Genomic DNA, 19836 nt, shown 5'->3' with positions numbered 1-19836 from the left:
ACCCTATTTGCAAATATATACCTTTTGTGTTGCTAATGGAGCGTGTCTGTGACTGAGAGTTTTTTTCCGCCTCCCGAGAAACGAACCATAGCAGATTTCTGCAACAAGGGCCCACAGCTAAAGCTCCTTGCCACTACCATAATACAAATGAGGTGTGAGATGAGAAGATAAAGGCTATTGTTCTAGTCTGAGCTGTAACCACAAACTTCATTTGTCATCACCACCCACTTGTTCAATATTTATCCTCCTCAATGAGACTACCCTGCTTTCTACAGCAATATTGCCACCTTTGTGCAGTTGATATCCCTGACTGCTTTCACAGTGCTTTCATGTCTTCGGAGAGAAATGCAGGACATTCCCAACCCTAGCTATACCACCACCACCCCGTATGCCTCATGACAATGCCTTTCTCTTCACACAGGTTACATGCAGCAAGAAGATGCCGGCCTGTGTAACTGTAACAGATTTCCAGGCTCTCCAACCAAGCAGGAGGTGGAGGCTTGGGAGCTTTCACCCTCTGCTAAATCTCACAGCAACTCAAGGCTAAGGGCTAAACAGAGGGAAGAGTTTCCATAAACCCAGATGACTCTAGGAGGGGTTGGCAATGTTTTTGGACCGCATGCCAAAAATCGCCCAAACCCAGCACATCAACTTGTAAGATGTTGATGTGCCAGGGTAGATGGCAGGGAAACTGCAAGGGGCCCAATCTTTGTTGTAGCAGTGCAGCCCCAGCCCCTTCTTTGCCATCTGCCCCGAGGCACGTGTGCACCTGCTACCAGCAACAAGGTGGGCCAGGGCTCCAGAGACCATGCAAGACCAGTGGTTTGCTGCCTCCCTGCCACTTGCTGCGAGCAGCCCAGGCTCTGTGGAGACAGCAAGGGTCTCGCCAGAACCCAGGCTGATCGTGGCGGGCAGCCAGGAGGCTGCAAACCACTGCACTGAGGTCTGTGAAGCCCTGGCCCAATTTGTTTCTAGCAGCAAGCACATGAATGCTTCCAGGTGGATGGTGGGGGAGTTGTGAGAGGCCTGATCCTTGTTGTGACCGCACAACCCAGGCCCTTTTCCTGTTATCCACCCCAAGGCATGAGTGCCAAGCAAAATGTCTTTGCATGTCATGCTCTGGCACACATGCCAGGGGTTGTTGACCCCTGCTGTACAGGCAAAGCAAAAAGCTGCGACAGTGAACAAGACCACAGAGAGAAGCTTAGTGCTAAACTGCAGGGATCCAACTCCAAGCCATATATGTCATAAAAGGCAAGACATAAGGAGTTAAGAATTTGTTTGAGATATTTTTCACTGCACCAACTTCATAGCTGAATAACAGACAACTTTTCAAATCCAAGACATTCTTCAGCAGCCAGCACAATCCGCACACAAAGCACCATGCTGAAATATTTGGCAGTCTGGTAAAGGAAAAACTAAACTTTACAGAGGCCATAGGTACTTTCTGCTCCACTAGTGACCTCCTGTGGCCACTGTTCCAAAGATCTCTTAACCCGACACCACAATCTCACTTTAATTGCTTTGTGTTTTTTTTCAACAAGGTTCAACAGGATTCATTGATTTTCAAATGCCCTTACTGAAAGCACTGGGGGTAGCAAAGTCTGTGGTTTAGCTATAACAATTTGTTGTGAGCCAAGAGCCAGTATACGAGTATTCTACCATGGGAACAACTTTGTCCCCACAAGACCTAAGCCAATCCCAAATGAACTTTTCAGAATAATTAGTGAAATAAACACAACTACAAACAGACAAACTACTCTCTTCACTGACTTTCCCAAAAATCAGTATTTCTCCTATGGATCTTCCCTTGTCCTGACACAGGAAATTCTTACTTTAGCCAGCGCCACTCACCTGCCCAAAACACTACACTGTCCTTCTCTGACTAAAAGTAATGAAAGCAGAATCAGTACCTTGCACTCTGTTATTACAACTAGCCATGGTACCAAATTGTACGTTCTTGACAAGAAACAGATCCCTTCACAAAGGGCCCAATCCAGGGAGGCACAGGAAGTATACACATTGCACTGGAAATAATAAAACATTCTGGAGATCAGTGCCTTTCCATGTGGCTTTTCAGAGACATGACTGTTGTATTTGGCAGCACATTTTATAAGATTTCTTTGACATTTCTAGGCCCTAGAGAGATTCATCTTCCAGCCTTCTTTAACATTTGTTTGCTTTCACGTTTACCTTTACTTTCTCCACCTTGACCTCCAATCCCCAAAATAATTGCCTAATACCTGCTTAAGTCTCTTCCAAGGCATTAGACAGCATTACGAAGGGACTGTCAATGTCCTTATTTTAAAGGGAGGGGAAATGGCGGTACAAAGATTGACAGACCTGCCCACACTTGTATACTGTACTAATGGGAGAGCCGGGAACAGAACACAGCTCTGCAGACTCCCAGGTTAATGCACTAGCTCTAGACAGTGCTATGCTGCCTATGGTAGTTGAATGTTCTACTGCAGAGGTGGGCAAAATACAGAGTGTGGGCCAGAACTGATTGGGTCCAGCCCACAGGCAGGCACCCAGCATTAATTGTATCCAGCCCATGACTGTCCTGCTGCACTCTGCATGGGTCTGAGCCCCGCCTGCTTCCGCCCAGGGCAGCATGCTCTGGGCTCTCACCACCTGGAGGGTCCCAGCCCTGGCTCCAGCCCCAACCCAGGCCAGAGTGCACAGCTTCCCAGCAGGGCTGTTGCTGCCACCACTGCAGCCATCCAGGGAACCTCAACACCTGGGACCCACTTTCAGTGGTTCTTCCTCCTGTCCCTGCTGCAGCGCTCTAGGCAGTAGGTGGGGGGAAGCTGCAGCCTGAGCTCATGCCCCAGAACATGGGGCTCTGGCTCCAGCTCCCAGCCACCTTTCACCCACTCTGCCAGGACCAGGGTGGTTGCAGGTGGGAGCAGGCAGGGTTTGGTCCCATGGAAAGTGCTAGCGAGCAGCTGTGGGCTGCGCAGGGCGGGGGGTAGACTGCACCTGCAGCTCTGTTAAAAGCACCTCCCTCTCCCTCCCCCTACCCCAGCCTAGGATCTAGCACTTGGACTGCCCTCCACATACACCCACAGCCCTGACATACACACCTTCCACACACCCCACCATACCCACACGCCGTCACAACCACCCACTCTACCATACCCACCCACACACGAGTAAGACTTTATTTTGAGCTACTATATGATCACCTGTATATATGCTACTCAAACACACACAAATCAAAGACAAATATTTTGTGACATAAAATTAAAATGTGATTTTTTTTATCGCTTTGTTAAAATGATTTATGGAAGATTTTGTGTGTACAGCCCTCAAATTAATTGGTTTGGCACTGTTCTTGGAGATGTCCAACTTCCCCCACCCCTCCCTGACTGGTTGAGGGTGATGGGGCAGGTTGTTAGAGGGGTCACAACTCCTTGCTACCTGATAGGTCATGCCAATGCCTCATGACTTAGAGGGCAGAACTTATGGAGCCCCAGGGGCAGGCCCTGTGCAGGGGCAGTGTTTCCTAGTCAAGATGCAAGGGACAGAGCATCCTGGGACCAACATGGTGGCAAGCAGGGCAAGGTTTAGTGTTGGGTGGGTGAGCTTTTTTATATCATGGACCATGCAACAGGAAAGATTTCTGGTAACAAAGTCAGGGGCAGGACTTCTGCCCCAAGATAGCAACCAGGGGGTGGGGCACCTGTCAAGGGGCAGGGCTTGGTAATTTAACAAGGTGTGTACCCTTGCGGCCCTTGACAGCTCACCAAACATCATTAAGTGGCCCTCCAGCCTAAATAACTGCCCACCTGTTCTACTGCAAATACACAGAGGCAGGGTGAATTATATGCCATCTCTTCCTCATTTTTTCCACATGGTTCATAGGCACTGTGCTAGATACATCTTCAGAAACATTACTCCAAATTCAATAAACAGAGACAACCTGAAAACTATAAGCTAGGTAGTAAATAAGTGGTGAATGAGGCAGCAATGATAATTTAAACTATGGAATAATGCAAATTATAGGAGAAAGAGTGATGGGCAGGATCAATGCCCCTTTTGAGAGCAAGGGGAAGGCTCTTGCTTGGGCCTTCTCCAGAACCAGCCTTGTTCAGTCTCCCTCTCCCAAGAGGACCATCCCTCCGTCTGTCCCCCCCATCCCCCCCATAGCCAGCCCTAACATGGAGTCACATGGGGCAAATCTCTGGCTTGGAGACCCTAGTTCTTCTCAGTCCTTGGCTTCCCAAGTGTTGCAAAGCAACCCCGTCTCTGAAAACTCCTGTTTGCTCAACTCCTGGGAAGGTGGTGGTGTTTTCTTCTTCAAGGAGGGGTCAGAGAGTCAACGGGCCAAACAGCACAACAGGACTACTTCAAAACAGGCTATCCAAGAGAAGTTGTGCAATCTTCACCCTTGGAGGTTTTCAAGTTGGGGCTGGTCTTGCTCTGAGCAGGGGGTTGGACCAGATGCCCTCCTGAGGTCCCTTCCAACCCTCATTGTTTATGATTTATTGTGTCACTCCAGTTCCCCCTGTCCTTCCACAGACTCTTCTACCTTATTTGTCCAAGAGGCCTCCTCCCTGTCTGCCTTGGGACGATCCTTTTCACCAGGTCTCTCAGAGCCTCATTTTTATCCTTGGACCCGGCCAGCCACACTTGCAACAAATCAGTTACAAAACTAGCCTGAACACTCAAACAATATAATGAAACACGGCATCATGGAAAACCAACCAGAGAACCATCTGTGACAGCTGAAAATTGTGTCTAAGGTGCTTGCTGAATGCTGTGAAGATTAGACCAAGTATTTTTCTGTCATTTGTTCAGATATTAAGCTATATGTTGTTGTTAAAAGCCTGGTTAAAGTCAAAGATGTAGTAAGGCCTAGTAAATTTAGCAAGGCCTTGTAGAAGTAGTGGTAAGCTTTGTGGCGTAGTTAAAATTTACCTTATCAGAAGAATGCAAGGCTTGTACTGCTATTGGTCTGTCCTAAGAATAATTATAATGGGAGAATCTGGATAGCTGTAAGTTATTAGCATAGCTCAAAAGTTATAAAATGGCTGGCACATCCAGAAATCATTTAGAAGGAAGATACAGCTCTGTGAAAGAGACTACTAATTAGCTGCTGACCTGGATCAGTGGGCCTGTGGATCTCAAGGAGCCTGAGGACTGAATACTAGGGTCCTTCCCGGTACCCCTTGGACAGCACTGATCAGGGAAACCTGACTTCACTGAGCTTTGCAGAAAAGAAACTTGCCGTACAGCAGGCAGAGGGGACTGCTGAGTTGCTATTGCAAATTATTATCATCTGTCCTTGTTTTGTTATTTACGTGTAGTTGTGTGTTTGTTAAGTCAATAAACCTTTCTTACCTTTGTGCCCCCCGACCACACACTCAATCCCAAACCCTACGCAGGAGGCTGGGACACCATCTGCCCCTGGGGTGAAAAGGGTAAAAGGTATCCTGCTTACAAAGTTATTTACAGCAAAGCCTGCTCACGCTGAGCCCCCACAACAAGAAGTGCAGGTTAGAACTTAGCCCACTCACCCCTTTGTCACATCAGACCTGTTTAATTTAGTAAACACTTTGGCACCAAGACCCTCTCTAGAATCAAAGTACTTCAGAAAAGTGAGACCCTCCCCTATATTCACACTAGAAGGGAGGAATAGGCTGAATCGGACCTAGACAGGTTACAGGGGTGGGCAGATGAGAACAGGATGGGCTTCAACACTGACAAGTACATGATGCACCTAGGGAGGAAGAACCAGCACCATACCTACAGACTGGGGAACTCCCTCCTCATCAGTGCAGAGGCAAAAACAGATCTTGGAGTCATCATTGATGACAAGATGAACATGGGCCGGCAGTGTGGAGACGCGGTCAGGAAGGCCAACCGCACCTTGTCATGCCTCCACAGATGCATCTCAAGTAGGTACAAGGAGGTGATCCTCCCCTTCTACGCGACACTGGTCAGGCTGCAGTTGGAGTACTGCGTCCAGTTTTGGGCGCCGCACTTCAGGAGGGATGTGGACAACATGGAGAGGGTCCAGAGGAGGGCCACTCGCATGATCAGGGGGCAGCAGGGCAGCCCCTATGAGGAGAGGCTAAGGGACCTGAACCTGTTCAGCCTCCACAAGAGAAGGCTGAGGGGGATCTAGTGGCCTGTTACAAACTAGTCAGGGGGAACAGCAGGCATTGGGGGGGTCCCTGTGCCCCCGAGCACTACCAGGAGTGACAAGAAATAACAGTCACAAGCTGGCAGAGGGTAGATTTAGGGTAGATAGCAGAAGGCGCTACTTCACGGTCAGGGCAGCTAGGATCTGGAACCAACTTTCAAGAGAAGTGGTGCTGGCTCCTACCCTAGGGTTCTTTAAAAGGAGGCTAGATGAACACCTTGCTGGTGTCATTTGACCCCAGTACTCTTTCCTGCCATGGCAGGGGGTCGGACTTGATGAACTGCTCAGGTCCCTTCCAACCCTACAAACTATGAAACTAATATTCAAAGACACATGAATACAACCTGAGGATTATGATTTTGCTGAATTTTGGTTGCAAAGAGCCTTCCTAGCCACAAAATTATGGATGCATGGCTGTTCAGAAGCAAAAAGCAAAAGCCCCAAACTGACTACATATACTTATCCCCCCTGCCTCCCATTAGATCACTGAGGTCACAGAATCAAAGGCTCAAAAGTCTAGGAGTGTCAGAATTGAGATTCCCTGTACAATCTTAAAATTTAACCTCCTGGTGAGTAAGAGTTATGAACTAGTCTTATGCAGCAGTGGGTTGTAGGGAGAGGAAAGACCCACTCGGAAAAGGTAAATGATTGCTAACTCAGGACAAAGCAATTATATCCTGGTTTCCACACTGTGCTCCTGTGTGATACTGGAGAATTTTTCCACATTTTTCATACATTGGTCACTCGTGAGTTTTCTGATGGCCAAACCTTATTTAATTTGTATGCCACCCTTCCCATCAAAGCCTCAAGGCCACTCATGCTGTTTTATAAACTATTCTGTTCTCTTATAACAAACAAGAGAATACAACTTAAAAGGCAATGAGAACATGAAGTTCTCGTTCTTGCTGAGCTCTCATACAAGCAACTGTAGTCCATGAAAGCATTATATCCTAGGAGCTCTGAAAAAAAATCAGGTTTCAGGCACTTAACATTGAATATTCACTATGAGTTACTTGGCCTTAAATATGAAGTTTGGACAAGTTTGTGCAAGATTTTCTAGGTTTGTTTTTTGTTGGGGTTTATTTTTTTTTAACTATAAAAGCAAATTCTACCATCTGACATCATTTTGATAACCACATAGCCATTAGCATTAGAAGTTTCAGACTCACCATGTAGACTTTTGAACGTCTGTTGCAAGGTAAACGATAGCAGGAATAGGTGGATGTCCTCTGTGTGGATAAGCAAATCGAGGGGGGATGCGATGCACACATTGCCAGTGGTTTTCAAAAACTGTTGTTGACAAAAGAGGAATGAGGACACTTGGAGATTTTGGGTTCTGTTCCAGGTTGTGACAGCAAGCATGTCCTAGTGGGCACAGATAAAACATAACCCCTTCTACACTCTACCTCCAAACTCTTCTCCATTCTGGCTTCTCTTGGCAGCTCCATTGTCCTCACCTAGCTAAAGCTACTTCTCAGCTCAGTCCCCACTCAACTTCCAGACTCCTTGGTTGGCTAGAATAGTTCCTTCTCTCCCTCATTCCTGTCTCCAGTCACCACCCCCCACCCCAAATCACAGTCCCTATTGCTACCAACTTGCCACGCACTTCTTATCAAATTTCAGACCCGCTTTTTCCCCCCATCTTTCTCCTTAGCTCCCCATACCCCTTTCCCAGCATCAGGAAATTAGATGACAAATTTTTACTCTCTGGGCATGTGCAAACTGCTTTTCAAAAGGTTTGCTACAAGACCAGGAACACACACATTCCTGAGACAAGTGTCATTTCCTCTGTCATATTTCAAGTCTCTTCTCCAGAACATGCGCACCCCAAAACTTCAAGGTAAGGCCCAAAAACAAACCAACCAACCATTTTGGCTGAACTATACCAAAACAACTCAGCATGAAGCAGGTCCCTGGCACAGAAAACTCAAACACAGAAAGCTGTTAAATAATTAAACGGGGCAAACACAATTTTGAAGTTGCAGACAACTGAAAATATGGTCTTAAAATGGGAGATTCTGTGTTCCAATGGACGGCAAGTGTCAAAAATGATGAAAGGACTCTGAAATAGCCTGGGCTATGTTATACTAAGACAGTGTTTATTAAAAGCCCACTGATCTGTAGCTTTCAGGTGGTAAGAAGGAGCTGACTGGATTAAGACCCCCTTGAGCCCAAACAAACATTTAATGTTCACAAGCTAAACAAGAATATCATATAAATTGGATTAAATTAGACTTAAAGGAGATTTACATACAACTAAGATTTTTTTTCACCATTGAAAAACTTGAAAGTGACATAGAGGAAATAAAATATACATGATTAACATAGGGATTTTATTCCATATGTACACAAGTTTCCAAACAAAGCCAGTTGGCACAATGGCCATCTAAGCAGGAAGTGTTAGACAGGAACTGTCTTTGCTGGTTTTGCTTCCGCCACATCAGCTTCCAACCAGCGAAATCTGCGGTAACGGCGCAGAACTTCAATTGCCTTTTCTTCTAACTGAGTTGGCTGAATGCCCAAGTCCTCCAACGCAAGATCAGGGAGCTTCTTGTCTGTTGTATGAAACTTTAAAAGAAAGCAATAAGAACAAGTTTGCCAGACAGAATAGACAGACCTATATCATTATTTAGCTATTACAGGAAATTGATCATTCATGTACTAAATATTACTGAGCTCTCCTTATTCTCTTAGGAAATAAACTGGTATGGATCACAGCACTGGAAACGAACTTCAGTGAGTCGCATGCAATTTGCTACAATTGCCACAGTATCACTAAATCCTAAGAGATTCAGCTTTAGCCAGGTGGATCTTAATTTGCAAAATCCCCTTTAGCAAATGCTGCTGACATAAGATAGTTCCCCTAGGAAAGAATCATGTGGCATATTGCAGTATATCATGTGCCTTACCCACAAGAACTAAAATAATGCTGAACTTGCATTCACAAGAGCATATCTGGGTTGAAAGCTTTTCTCTTGCACTTTGACAGAGAAATAACATCAAACAACCAGTTTGGGACTTTTTATTGAGCTTACAGCCCTGTGCTCATTCTGTTACCGATATAATCTACTAGTATTTAGCTGCCAGGTTCCACCTCTAAGGGCTGATGAAAACCCGTGTCAAACCAAAGCTCCCCAGTGCTTTGGGTTCAAACCTAATTACTCAAGTACAGGGCTGTTAAGAGTATTCTATAACGCCACTGGCTAACTGGCAGACTGCAGGCCACATGTGGCCCCCAAGGGGCTTATGTGCACCATCAGGGCTCCTAGTCTGGGTGCCACTCTTCCCTTTTCCTCTTCCACTGCTACCAGAGTCTCTGAGCTTCCCCTCCCTCCTCCAGCTTCTGCTGCCTACCCTCAATGCTGAGGGAACCTGTGCCTAGATGGCAAGTAGGAAGAGACTGTGCAGAGTAGAGGCACTGGTCCAGAACAGTAGGAATTGCCTGTAACATGGGAGGCCGTGCACTGCATCTGTGCAACGTGAGCTGGAGGGGGAAGGCGGTGGGGGGGAAACACTGCTCTCTGCACTTCTGCTGGGGGCAGGCAGGCAAGGGCTCAGAGAACTCATGTGGCACATCACTGACTTATATGGCATGATGGCGGTTGAGGTACACATGGTCCCTGGCAGCTCAGAGGTTGAATGGCCCTGTTCTACCTCTTCCCAATATTTAATTTCCCAGATCATACCTGAGTTTGAACTTAAGGTCACAAACAAATAAAGACATTCTGTTAGTTTAGCGACTCTGGGGTTGATTAGCGCTAAAGCAAGGGCACCCCTGGGTATGACTGCTGCTCACAGCTAAATACATTAAAACCCTATTTAAGATCAGCATTTTTAACTCTGCTGTTCACCAACATGACCATAACACAGTATGCACCATTCACATTCACTTTATTTGCTGTAGCACTTCAGCCTCCCATCAACTGCACCACAGCTCTAAAACCCAGCATTAAAATGCACCTCCGCTCTTGCTCAGCCCCCTAATGCAACAACTGCAGCATCAAACACTAACGAAGCTTGGCTGCTGCAGCTGCTCACCTCAAAACAGGAGAACAGATAAAGGCTAAATTTGGATAAACACCAATGCTGTAGGCATCCTGCTCTGGTGTGGCCACAAGGGCACCAGAAGTAATTTAACCAACTGAGCTCAAAGTGGCATGCCTCTGAGCTGAATGAATGCAGACTCTACAAACCAACATAGGGAAGCTTTTTGGAGAAAAAGTCATTTGGGGGAAAAAGTCATTTGGAGTATGCTCTGGACTAGCTCATGAACAGAAGAGGTAAAGCTACACCTAAAGATATGAGAGTAGTTTCCAAAGAGGATAAGAAGCAGGTTTTTGTTTCACAGATGAAAGCAACTTTGTCAAGGTCACGCAGTGAAAAGATCTCGGAAGAGGATCCTAGGCGTCTTATATCCTCCCCTCCTCACCCCCCGCAACCATTCCGCCTTTAATTAAGACAGATGCTAGCCAAAAATTGGAACCCACACATACAAAAGGTGTAAACACACAGTGGCTAACCTGCAAATGGAGTACCTTGGCTTTAGTTTATTAACGCTGGCTGAAAGCCATGCTTACAGCTGCAACAAGTTTAAAGCAATAGCCACTTGACCAACCCCACCTCTTTTAGAGGTGTTTTTTGAATGCAAAGCAATATTTTGCTTATGGGCCAGAGTATCTTGGATTTCAATGTTAAGTTAGAATTTCGGTCATGCCCAATGCTGAAAGAGTTCACCCTGAGTTCTTATGTTCAGATGGTGCTGTGTTTAAGTCAACAGTCCCTTCTCCCACTATAAAAGACTTTTTTTTTTTTAAAGCATCTGCAATGTATTGCAGAAAAGACTGCTATAAGTTTAAGTATGATGCAAGAAAGAATATAAAAATAAGGAAAACAAAAGCTCAGTTGCTGCAACCAGGTGGATAAACCTCTAAAGCAGAAGTCAGCTGCACCCCACGTATCTATTTGGACTAGCCTTCCCATCCAGTCACACCCATCTCCGACACTCCTCCCACACTGCTTCCGGCAGATTGTAGCACCTTCCTTATGTTTTGAGACAGAAATGCCAACCCTGTTCATTCCTGTCCTCCCAGTTCAACAGCAATGTAAGCTACTCCTCAACCCACCTTCAGAAGTCTCAGCTTGCCCCTATTTCGCAACACATTCCTCTTGTTCCATGGGTTGCTAACAAGTGTAACAAATAACGCTTTTAACACTTTCCTGAAGACAGTTTTCTCCAATGGACATGCCCCACACCTACCCGATCCACTTTGTCTCTTGTTATCCAGGGTTTAAATGGATTCATCTCAGAGAACCTGACAATTAAACTGTAAGCAAAAAGAGCAGTTTAAATGCAGGTATTATCATCCTATGCAGATGCACAAAAGAAAACACAAATGAACTTTTCAGACTTAATTTATCAATGAAATTAGCAAGAGTCTATCCTGCATTTAGCTTTTCTAACCAGGAACTCCACTTTAGACGGTTAAGAATGACAAGCAAGGGTCACTGTGTGGGAGTGAAGAAAGTTTTAAAAAAAACCACGTGAGAAAATATTAAAATTAAATGCTAAAATATAACATTATATGTTTATCCTTGCTCAAAATCAAGTTTCTTTGCAACTTTTCTAAAAGCTGGTCCTGCAAACTGAACCAGTGCATGGAGACTTAAGCTGAGTCCTTTCTTTCATCAGTTATATGGTAATGATGCTTCTGCAGACCAATTTGCACCCATAGTTATCCCAGTCAATCCCACTGTTTCCAAAGGGAGCAGAGAAAGGTTTGTTGCTGTAGAATGAGCTAACAGCACTTGACAGAGCTCAAGGGCAGGAAAGATTCCAGTTTACTCTCTCATGTCTCCATTGTGCTAAAAGTTAATTCACTTTGCTACTGAATGACTGACTAAACAAAGGGAGACTTCGCTTTGTTCTGATTTACCACAGAGGAGGCTATTCAATAATTATGCAGTGAACATGCAAATAGAAAGTTACCTTAAAAGACAACCACAATCAAATGGACTTCATGAATGAATTTTTGGCAAAGCACAACAGTTATAATATCTCACAAGTGTTTAAGGAAAGTCAGTCTTCAATTCCACACATGGAGCCTATAACAGTATTTAACCAGTCACTCTTTACACTCCTATACTATAACAGTTGGGCCATCTAAGCAAAGGAAGGAATCTACTTACTGATAGATGGGACGTGGAAGTGGATAGGGATTATACGGTCTGTAAGTAAGCGCAAAAATATATTCTACCAGGTCATAAAGGAGGTATCGATGAGGCCTTAAAAAAGAGAAGTTGAGTAAATAGGTAAGGTAGGTGGTTTTATGCCTTTCTGCCTCTTACTGCAAGCATTTATGTAGATGATCCAATGTACCAAAATCTCATTTTCATCACTAATTTTAAGAGGGCAGTATAAAAGCAAACATGATGATTGAAAGAAGATACTGTGCAGTTTGAAACAGAAAAAGGTGCGAGTTAAGTGAAAAGAACAAGCATCGAACAGAGCAAGATGATTCATACATTTCTTCACACATTTTATTAACAAAAGTAGCTTAGCAACACTGAACTAAACATAACCATCAGTGCAAAGCCATTGTCTTCAATAAACTTACCATGGGTAAAAATGGATCTAGTACAGTTTTCTGACGTTAGGACTGATTTGCGTTTGCTGAGCTAGATCCTATTCCATCCACTAGACTTCTACTCTGTACTAAGCCATGTAAACACAACCCTGTTCTACCCTGCCTGAATCCCTGAAAATCTATTAATGCAAAAGATGAGGTAGTTCTTCTCTTCCCCTTACTGTTTCTGGGACTTCAGCCTTCAAGCGAAGATATAGGCTCATTACAAAAGCGAGTTCCTGGAGCAGCGTGAAGTAAGACTGAACTAAAGTACTTATGGTCAGATCCCATTCCATCTATTTGTTGCACCTAACTGCAAACTTATTCCACCCCCAAGTCCCTGAGAAAAAAAAAACCCATTCAATACACCTACTTTTATAATACTACCACCACCACCCTAGCTTTACAACTAGATCACAAGCAGCGATGAAGAGGACCAACCAATCTTTTGAATCAACTTTTTTGTCAGGTACTTAGGCACTTAAGTGTGATCCTATTCCACTCTGCTTAGCAGAGAGGAAGGGATCGGGGTCTTTACCTGCTTAACTGCCATTGAGAGGCCTAGCAAGTGAATAGGATCTGGCCCGCTGTGTCCTAAACCCCAGGGCTTTATTCAGCTGGCCTGGAAGGCAAAATACTCTCTCACAGGTCAGCAGTGTTCTGGGGCAGTGCCAGAAACACCTGCAATCTCAACTTCTAAGACGTTAGCGTGCAGGGAGAAGATGATGGCGGAGCTGCAAGAGGCCTGATGCTTGTTGTGGCAATGGAGCCCCAGCCCTTTTCCTGCCATCTGCCCCGAGATGCATGCGCCAAACAAAATGCCTTTGAGTACCATGCCACGGCACCTGTGCCAGGAGTTGCCTACCTCTGCTGTGTCTAAAAGAACTGAGTTACCCAACTTTGGCCCACAGCCCACAACAAATGTCTGCACTACATCTGTATCCCCTACTCTTTTGTCTGGCTCAATTTCCCAAAATTTCTTTGCCCAATAACTTGCTACTGCTTGGAGGATTTGATCCAGCAGGGAAAAAGACACAAGGATAAAGAGACAAAAAACAAATTCACTCTAACAGAAAGAGTGTTTTTCTGAAGGCTAGCACTTCAGGGAATAGAGAAGAGAGGATGACACTTCCAAAGACACACATCCACATGGCTGAATAAGAGGAATGTAGGCTACTAGAATTCCATCAGCCCTCCCTGGAAGTTCAATACCTCACACTGCATAAATGAGCAATTTATACAGTGAGTCTCTCTTCACCCTACAGACTTCTCAATTCTCTAAAAGAAATTCTTAACTATATTAGTCTGAAGTCAGTCAGAACGTGGGATAAATATACACTTCTATAAGGCTAACTTAATAACACACACAAGAGACAGTGCACAAGCTTTTGTGAACCTAAGTTCACTTCATCAGATGCTGTGAAAGAACAACCTACAGCAGAGTATAAAGTGGAATGAGTGATCAGAATATAACAGGTGAGAAAGCAGGAGGGATTTGGGGAAGAGTGGCATGAGGGGCATGTAAGCAAAGAACCCACAGGAGTGAAGGGAATAAAGTGGATTTGTCACCTGGAGCACAACAAGCAGTGATGAAGAGGACCAACCAATCTTTTGAATCAACTTTTTTTTCAGGTACTTAAGCACTTAAGTGTGATTCTAGTCCACTCTGCTGCTTAACTGCCATTGAGAGGCCTAGCAAGTGAATAGGAACTGACCCACTGTGTCCTAACCCCCAGGGCTTTATTCAGCTGGCCTGGAAGGCAAAATACTCTCTCACAGGTCAGCAGTGTTCTGGGGCATCAACTGCTTATTAAAAGGCACCTCAGATATTGCTGGTTCTTGAACCTCCGAATTCTTTGCAGAAAAAATTTAACACCCTATCAAATTCCTGTCTCTGAAATCTGGGCACTGAACTTGTGGCATCCGACAGAAAGCCAAGATCTTAGACTCTGAAACTGTTAAAATATGTTTGGGGGGTTAGCTGACTGCTCTCTGAGTATATTAATTTGCTTGTATCTGGTAAGAAAGATGATATCCAAGCATACCTGAGCAAGTTTCTTGCACAGATCTATTCTACACTGTCCTTTCACAGCATCTGATGAAATGAACTTGGGTTCACAAAAGCCTGTACACGTGCGCATGCACACACACACACTTTCAATCTCTCTCATCCCATTTAGCTAATCTATAAAAGTATACATCTATCCTGCCTTCTGATTGACGTCAAACTAACATGGCTAACTACCTCTCTCTACCCAAGGATAGCACACCACACTCAGCCAAATGACATGGACTACAATCAATCCATTAGGATTCTTTACCTGCCACTCCCACTGATTTCACCTGGATTTGTAGTCATGGCAACTGACATGGATTTCAAGCCAGTGGTTCCTGTACAATGCATTCTTATAAAGCCACATAAATTCTATGCTCTTGCTGCAGCAGATAAAATGCTAAATGTCAACAATTTGTGTCAAATTTGCCAGAATTCTATCATTACTTCTTACAAATAAATCAAGCTGTAAATCAAATTCTTCTTAAAGCTTTTTACCGAGCTTCCCACTTTCTAAATTAGTATCAGATTCAACCTGCATAAACCATATTCTATTTTGATGGCTTAAAAATCATTTGATCTAATACTGTAGATTTCTGGGTGAGGACATTAAAGTACACTACAGCTTCAGCACTTTTTTTCTTTACTGTTCCTTGCTTTTCCATTCTTCTCATTTACCTATTAAACATTTACTTGCAGCAATGCCTATGAAATAATCAGACTAGGTCTTTACTGTATTAGGCACAATATAATCATGCAGGAAGTGACTACCTGAAGGGCCTATAGTTGAAAGAACAATACATAACAAACCAATGAGATAAACAATACAGACCAGAGTTGAGACGTAAGGAGCAAAGAAGAAAACAAGGTATTAAACAACAGGATGGACAAACTCTTTAGGTGTTCAGGAGCATTTATAACATCACTTGCCTGTCACAATTTAAACACACATCCCATAAAGTGAGGAAAGTATTAGAAAATATTTGTTTTTACAAGTTTAGCACTTTATTTCACAACATTGTTGAACAACTTGAAATAGTTGTCAGTTGCTTCTATAGGAGGTCTTGTGAAGCTTTAGTCAGTCAAAAGATCACAAGATGGCTTTCCTGTGCTTTTCCAAAAGTGACCTGAACTTCAGCTTCAAGAACTGCTTATTAAAAGGCACCTCAGATATTGCTGGTTCTTGAACCTCCGAATTCTTTGCAGAAAAAATTTGACACCCTATCAAATTCCTGCCTCTGAAATCTGGGCACTGAACTCATGGCATCTGACAGAAAGCCAAGATCTTAGACTTTGGAAGTGTTAAATATGTTTGGGGGGTTAGCTGACTGCTCTCTGCATTCATCTAGAAAGCCTGTCATCTAGCTAGCTTACTCCCTCCCAAAGTTGGGTCAGTTGCTCCTACTGGGCCACAGTGCTGTAGTCCAACGTATTTTTTCTAGTCTAATAGGACTTGTTGGCTAAAGCTGAAGTGCATGCAACAGAGCTTGCCCTCTTGATTACTCCCTGTACTTCCAATACCAAGGTAAAATCCCCTGTGTTCCTGCTGCCTGAGCAATCTTTCAAATCTGCTACTTTCTCGTGTCTATTGTGTCAATCTTCCTCTTGCACTACCATTTTGAAAAGTTAAGCATAATCTTCAGGTAGCATGACAGTTCAGGTTGGTTCCAGACAGACAGCCTGGCTGCTAGGACACTGTTGTTCTCGAATACCTGTGTTTGAGGGCTCAGCTGTAGCATCATGGAGAATGACATCATAAAATCAAAAGACTAACTCTCAGTGACCTATGCACATAACCTTGGAGAGCTCATATGGTAATAAATGTGATAAAGTAATGAATATGGCAAAGCAAAGAAGTCATAAATAGGCTTTTTAATTCCCAACCCTAGGCTGCTAATCATTTTTTTTAGAATGACATTGGTGCAGTTTACTGTTTTAAGGGAAAACGAAACAAAAGAGTATGTGGGTTTACAAAGCACTCTCCTGAAAAGCTGCACAATCTCAACATATATTGTACTTAATTTTGTTCTAAGCCTCGTCAGCAATCTTATTTTTCCTTAGCATATTTCCACTTTTCCCACTAAACCACTGCCCAATTCGTTACCGTACTAGGCTCTCCCTGATGTTACTGTTAAATGCCAAACACAACCATAATCATTTAAAAATAAAGAGAAAATGAGCTATCACTACTTCATCAAGAAATTCAAAATGGAGCTGATAACCAACACATTTGTTAATTTTCAAGGAGGAATTCATAACTGACCAGGATTTGTAAATTTAAAGTGAGATGTTAAATTATACTTATTGCAGTGTTATTCAAGTATTTTAATTAAAATAATGTATAAAAGCTCCTATTTAAAGTTACTCCACTTCCTTTGAAAGACACCCTTGACAGCATACAGATTATGTTATTTGGTCTGTATAATGAGAGTTAGTGATTATAAGAAATCCTGCCTGCATTAAGATTACCATAAATCAGAAAGACAAGAGATAAAATCCACAAGATAACATGCTGAATCCTATTTGCCTGTATGCTATTAGCCTTTCTTCTCTCTCTGAAGTATTAAAACTGTGAGTTCTACATGGTAAAACCTCCCATTTCTCTATATGTTCATAATACCCGATACAAACAAAAAAACAAACTGGAATAACAATAGGGGGGAGAGGGGAAGGGAGGCGGGAGCAGGCAAGAAAAAAAATTCAGCCATTTTATTATAAAATGGGGGTGGAACTTGCTCAGATTCAAACAGTATGCATAATGGGATGGATAAACAGAACTTTTATTTTCTTGGACATGTGCTGTCCAGTAAAAGATAACTGTAGTGCTGTTTTCAGTGCAACTAGAAACAGAAAAAATAACCTACCCGGTCAATGCGTATGTTTTTCCTTTAGAATCAGGATCCTTAATTGCATTAATAATTGCCTTGGCTACATCAACCACCTGCGAGAAATAAATGTGAGTTTGGGGAACAATAAATTTAAAAAAGCAAATATGCATTTCCAACAATTGATCTGAAAGCAAGAGATTTTCTTTAATGAGCACTTACATAAACAGGTTGCTTCTCTGTCTTCTTGCCAAAAGAAATAAGAGGCACACCACCAAAACTGCGCATGTCTAGTGAAGAAAATATATCTGTAGCTTTTCTGAATGGAATTAATTAATTTAACTGTAGGGCAAATAATTACATTTTGCTTCACAGCAAGTTAAAAAAAATCCAAAGTCTTCCTATTGCCTGGATCTACTCTTTAATACATGGCGCTTAGGTCAACTGATAAGCTCACAGCATACCTTCAGTTTTCTGTTTGACTAGAGTAATAAATGTTATTACTGTTTGTTCTGATTAGCAGTGCAGAGCCCATGCAGCGTTGGGAGAGGGACATAGACTCACTTCCAACCTACACATCAGTAGCCAAATTCCTAAACTGGCTGCAAAATCTTAATTCTTGCTCATGCATAAGCCATAAATAAAACTCAGCTAAGATTCTCCAGTCCTGTACTGGTAATCAGGAATGCTCTGGCCATACAGAGCCTGTAAACTGAACTGGCTCTCTCTCAGAAACTCCAGATGAGAACAGAAAGTCTTAAAGCATAATGTCATTTTAACAGCTAGAAACTCTGAATATTTTTCCAGATGCATACAGGCCATCATTATAAATAAACAGGTGCAGTTTTATTAGTTGCCATAAATCATGTTAGCATGAAAAAATGCAGAAAAGTTTTAATACAAATGTACCAATTCTTTTTAAGAGAGATATGGCTCCCTTCTTCCTTCTTGGTCCCCCTAGGGGCAGTTATACAGAACACATAGTTTTACTGTAAGAATGCATACTTGCATAATAATTCAAAAATCGGTCTTCTCTTCCAAACATCTCAGAGGGCTTCATAATGATGGCATCTGGAAATTCCTCCCTCACTACCATTTCTCCAACAGCCTGTTAATAAACCAACAGGAACAAAACGACACAATGTCTCATGAATTAAACCCACTCTAAGCAGCCTGGAGTGATATACAGTGTTGTTACTTCATAACATGGCATTCCTTCACAACATTCCAGCTGCTAACTTCTGACATTATGCTACAATGCTATTTCATTTAGTCACTGGCCATGATGAATGACATCAATGCACAGTTCTCAGGGCAAGTCACAAAAGCACAACAGGCAGTTTATTACTAAATTCAAAAGTAAATCACAGAGCTTACATCTTCATTGGCAATAAAACAAATATCTACAGCTACACAGTTAAAGTTTCAATTTTCTGCCATCCACTACTGTTTAAGACCAAGTTCTGAAACAAGTCAGGGGACTTAGGCCCCCATTAAACTATCCAAATAGTTGACAATTAACACACGCACACAGTTTAAATTCAGTTTCAGCGACCTGTCTTCAAACGTCTGACTGACCTATATAATAAGGCCAAACCATTGTACTTTGGTCCCGGTTTTTAAACTGTTGTAGTATTGTAAGAAAGGCCACAAAAAGCCTAGCAATTTAAAAAAAAAAGAAAAGGAACCCTCAAGGTGGGACAGAAGTCATCGCAAAAGAAGGGAACAGAAAAAAATCAGTACCTCGTAATAAGGGAAAGAGATCAAGTTCTTCTATGGATAACTGTGTTATAAGAAAGAGAGCTTATAATTACTGAATTTACTGGAATACAAGACAGTTCCCCCCCACTTCACAAGGGGGGGCGGAATCCTTGTCTTGAATTCAAGTGAGGCATGGGAGGAGGGGCAAGCTGAAGCTGACTCTGGCCTCACCCAGGCTCAGTCAGAGCTGCAGCCACTCCTCTGCCCCTACCACCTGCCCTTCACAGCTTCTGCCCCAGTTTCCCCCTCCCCACAACTGCAACAGGGGGCCCAAACATATGATTACTTTGGCTGCTGTCCTAGCCATGCAGCAGCAGTGGCAGCAGCTATGGCTCGGAGCTGGCATCACCACAACTGCTGCTGCATAGCCAGGCAGGGCCACAGCGACCATATGTTCCATGTCTCAGGACACTGGATAAGCAG

General features: G+C 43.4%; 1 protein-coding gene across 1 annotated transcript in view; it reads right to left on the bottom strand.

Moving 5' to 3' along the window:
* Positions 1-8456: 8456 nt before the first annotated feature.
* The window catches only part of NDUFA9 (NADH:ubiquinone oxidoreductase subunit A9), a 24058-nt gene continuing 12678 nt past the window's right edge, over positions 8457-19836 (bottom strand). Inside the window, exons 6-11 of the mRNA XM_019544211.1 lie at positions 18658-18760; positions 17875-17942; positions 17692-17768; positions 12338-12433; positions 11409-11475; positions 8457-8719 (exon numbers count right to left, since the gene is read on the bottom strand). Coding sequence (XP_019399756.1) covers positions 8552-8719; positions 11409-11475; positions 12338-12433; positions 17692-17768; positions 17875-17942; positions 18658-18760 — 579 coding nt within the window. The 3' untranslated portion in view covers positions 8457-8551. The remainder of the gene's footprint in view (positions 8720-11408; positions 11476-12337; positions 12434-17691; positions 17769-17874; positions 17943-18657; positions 18761-19836) is intronic.

Source organism: Crocodylus porosus, unplaced genomic scaffold (assembly GCF_001723895.1).
Source record: "Crocodylus porosus isolate Cpor-Errol unplaced genomic scaffold, CroPor_comp1, whole genome shotgun sequence".
Taxonomy (NCBI): domain Eukaryota; kingdom Metazoa; phylum Chordata; order Crocodylia; family Crocodylidae; genus Crocodylus; species Crocodylus porosus.
This window is presented reverse-complemented; position numbering and strand designations above follow the sequence as displayed.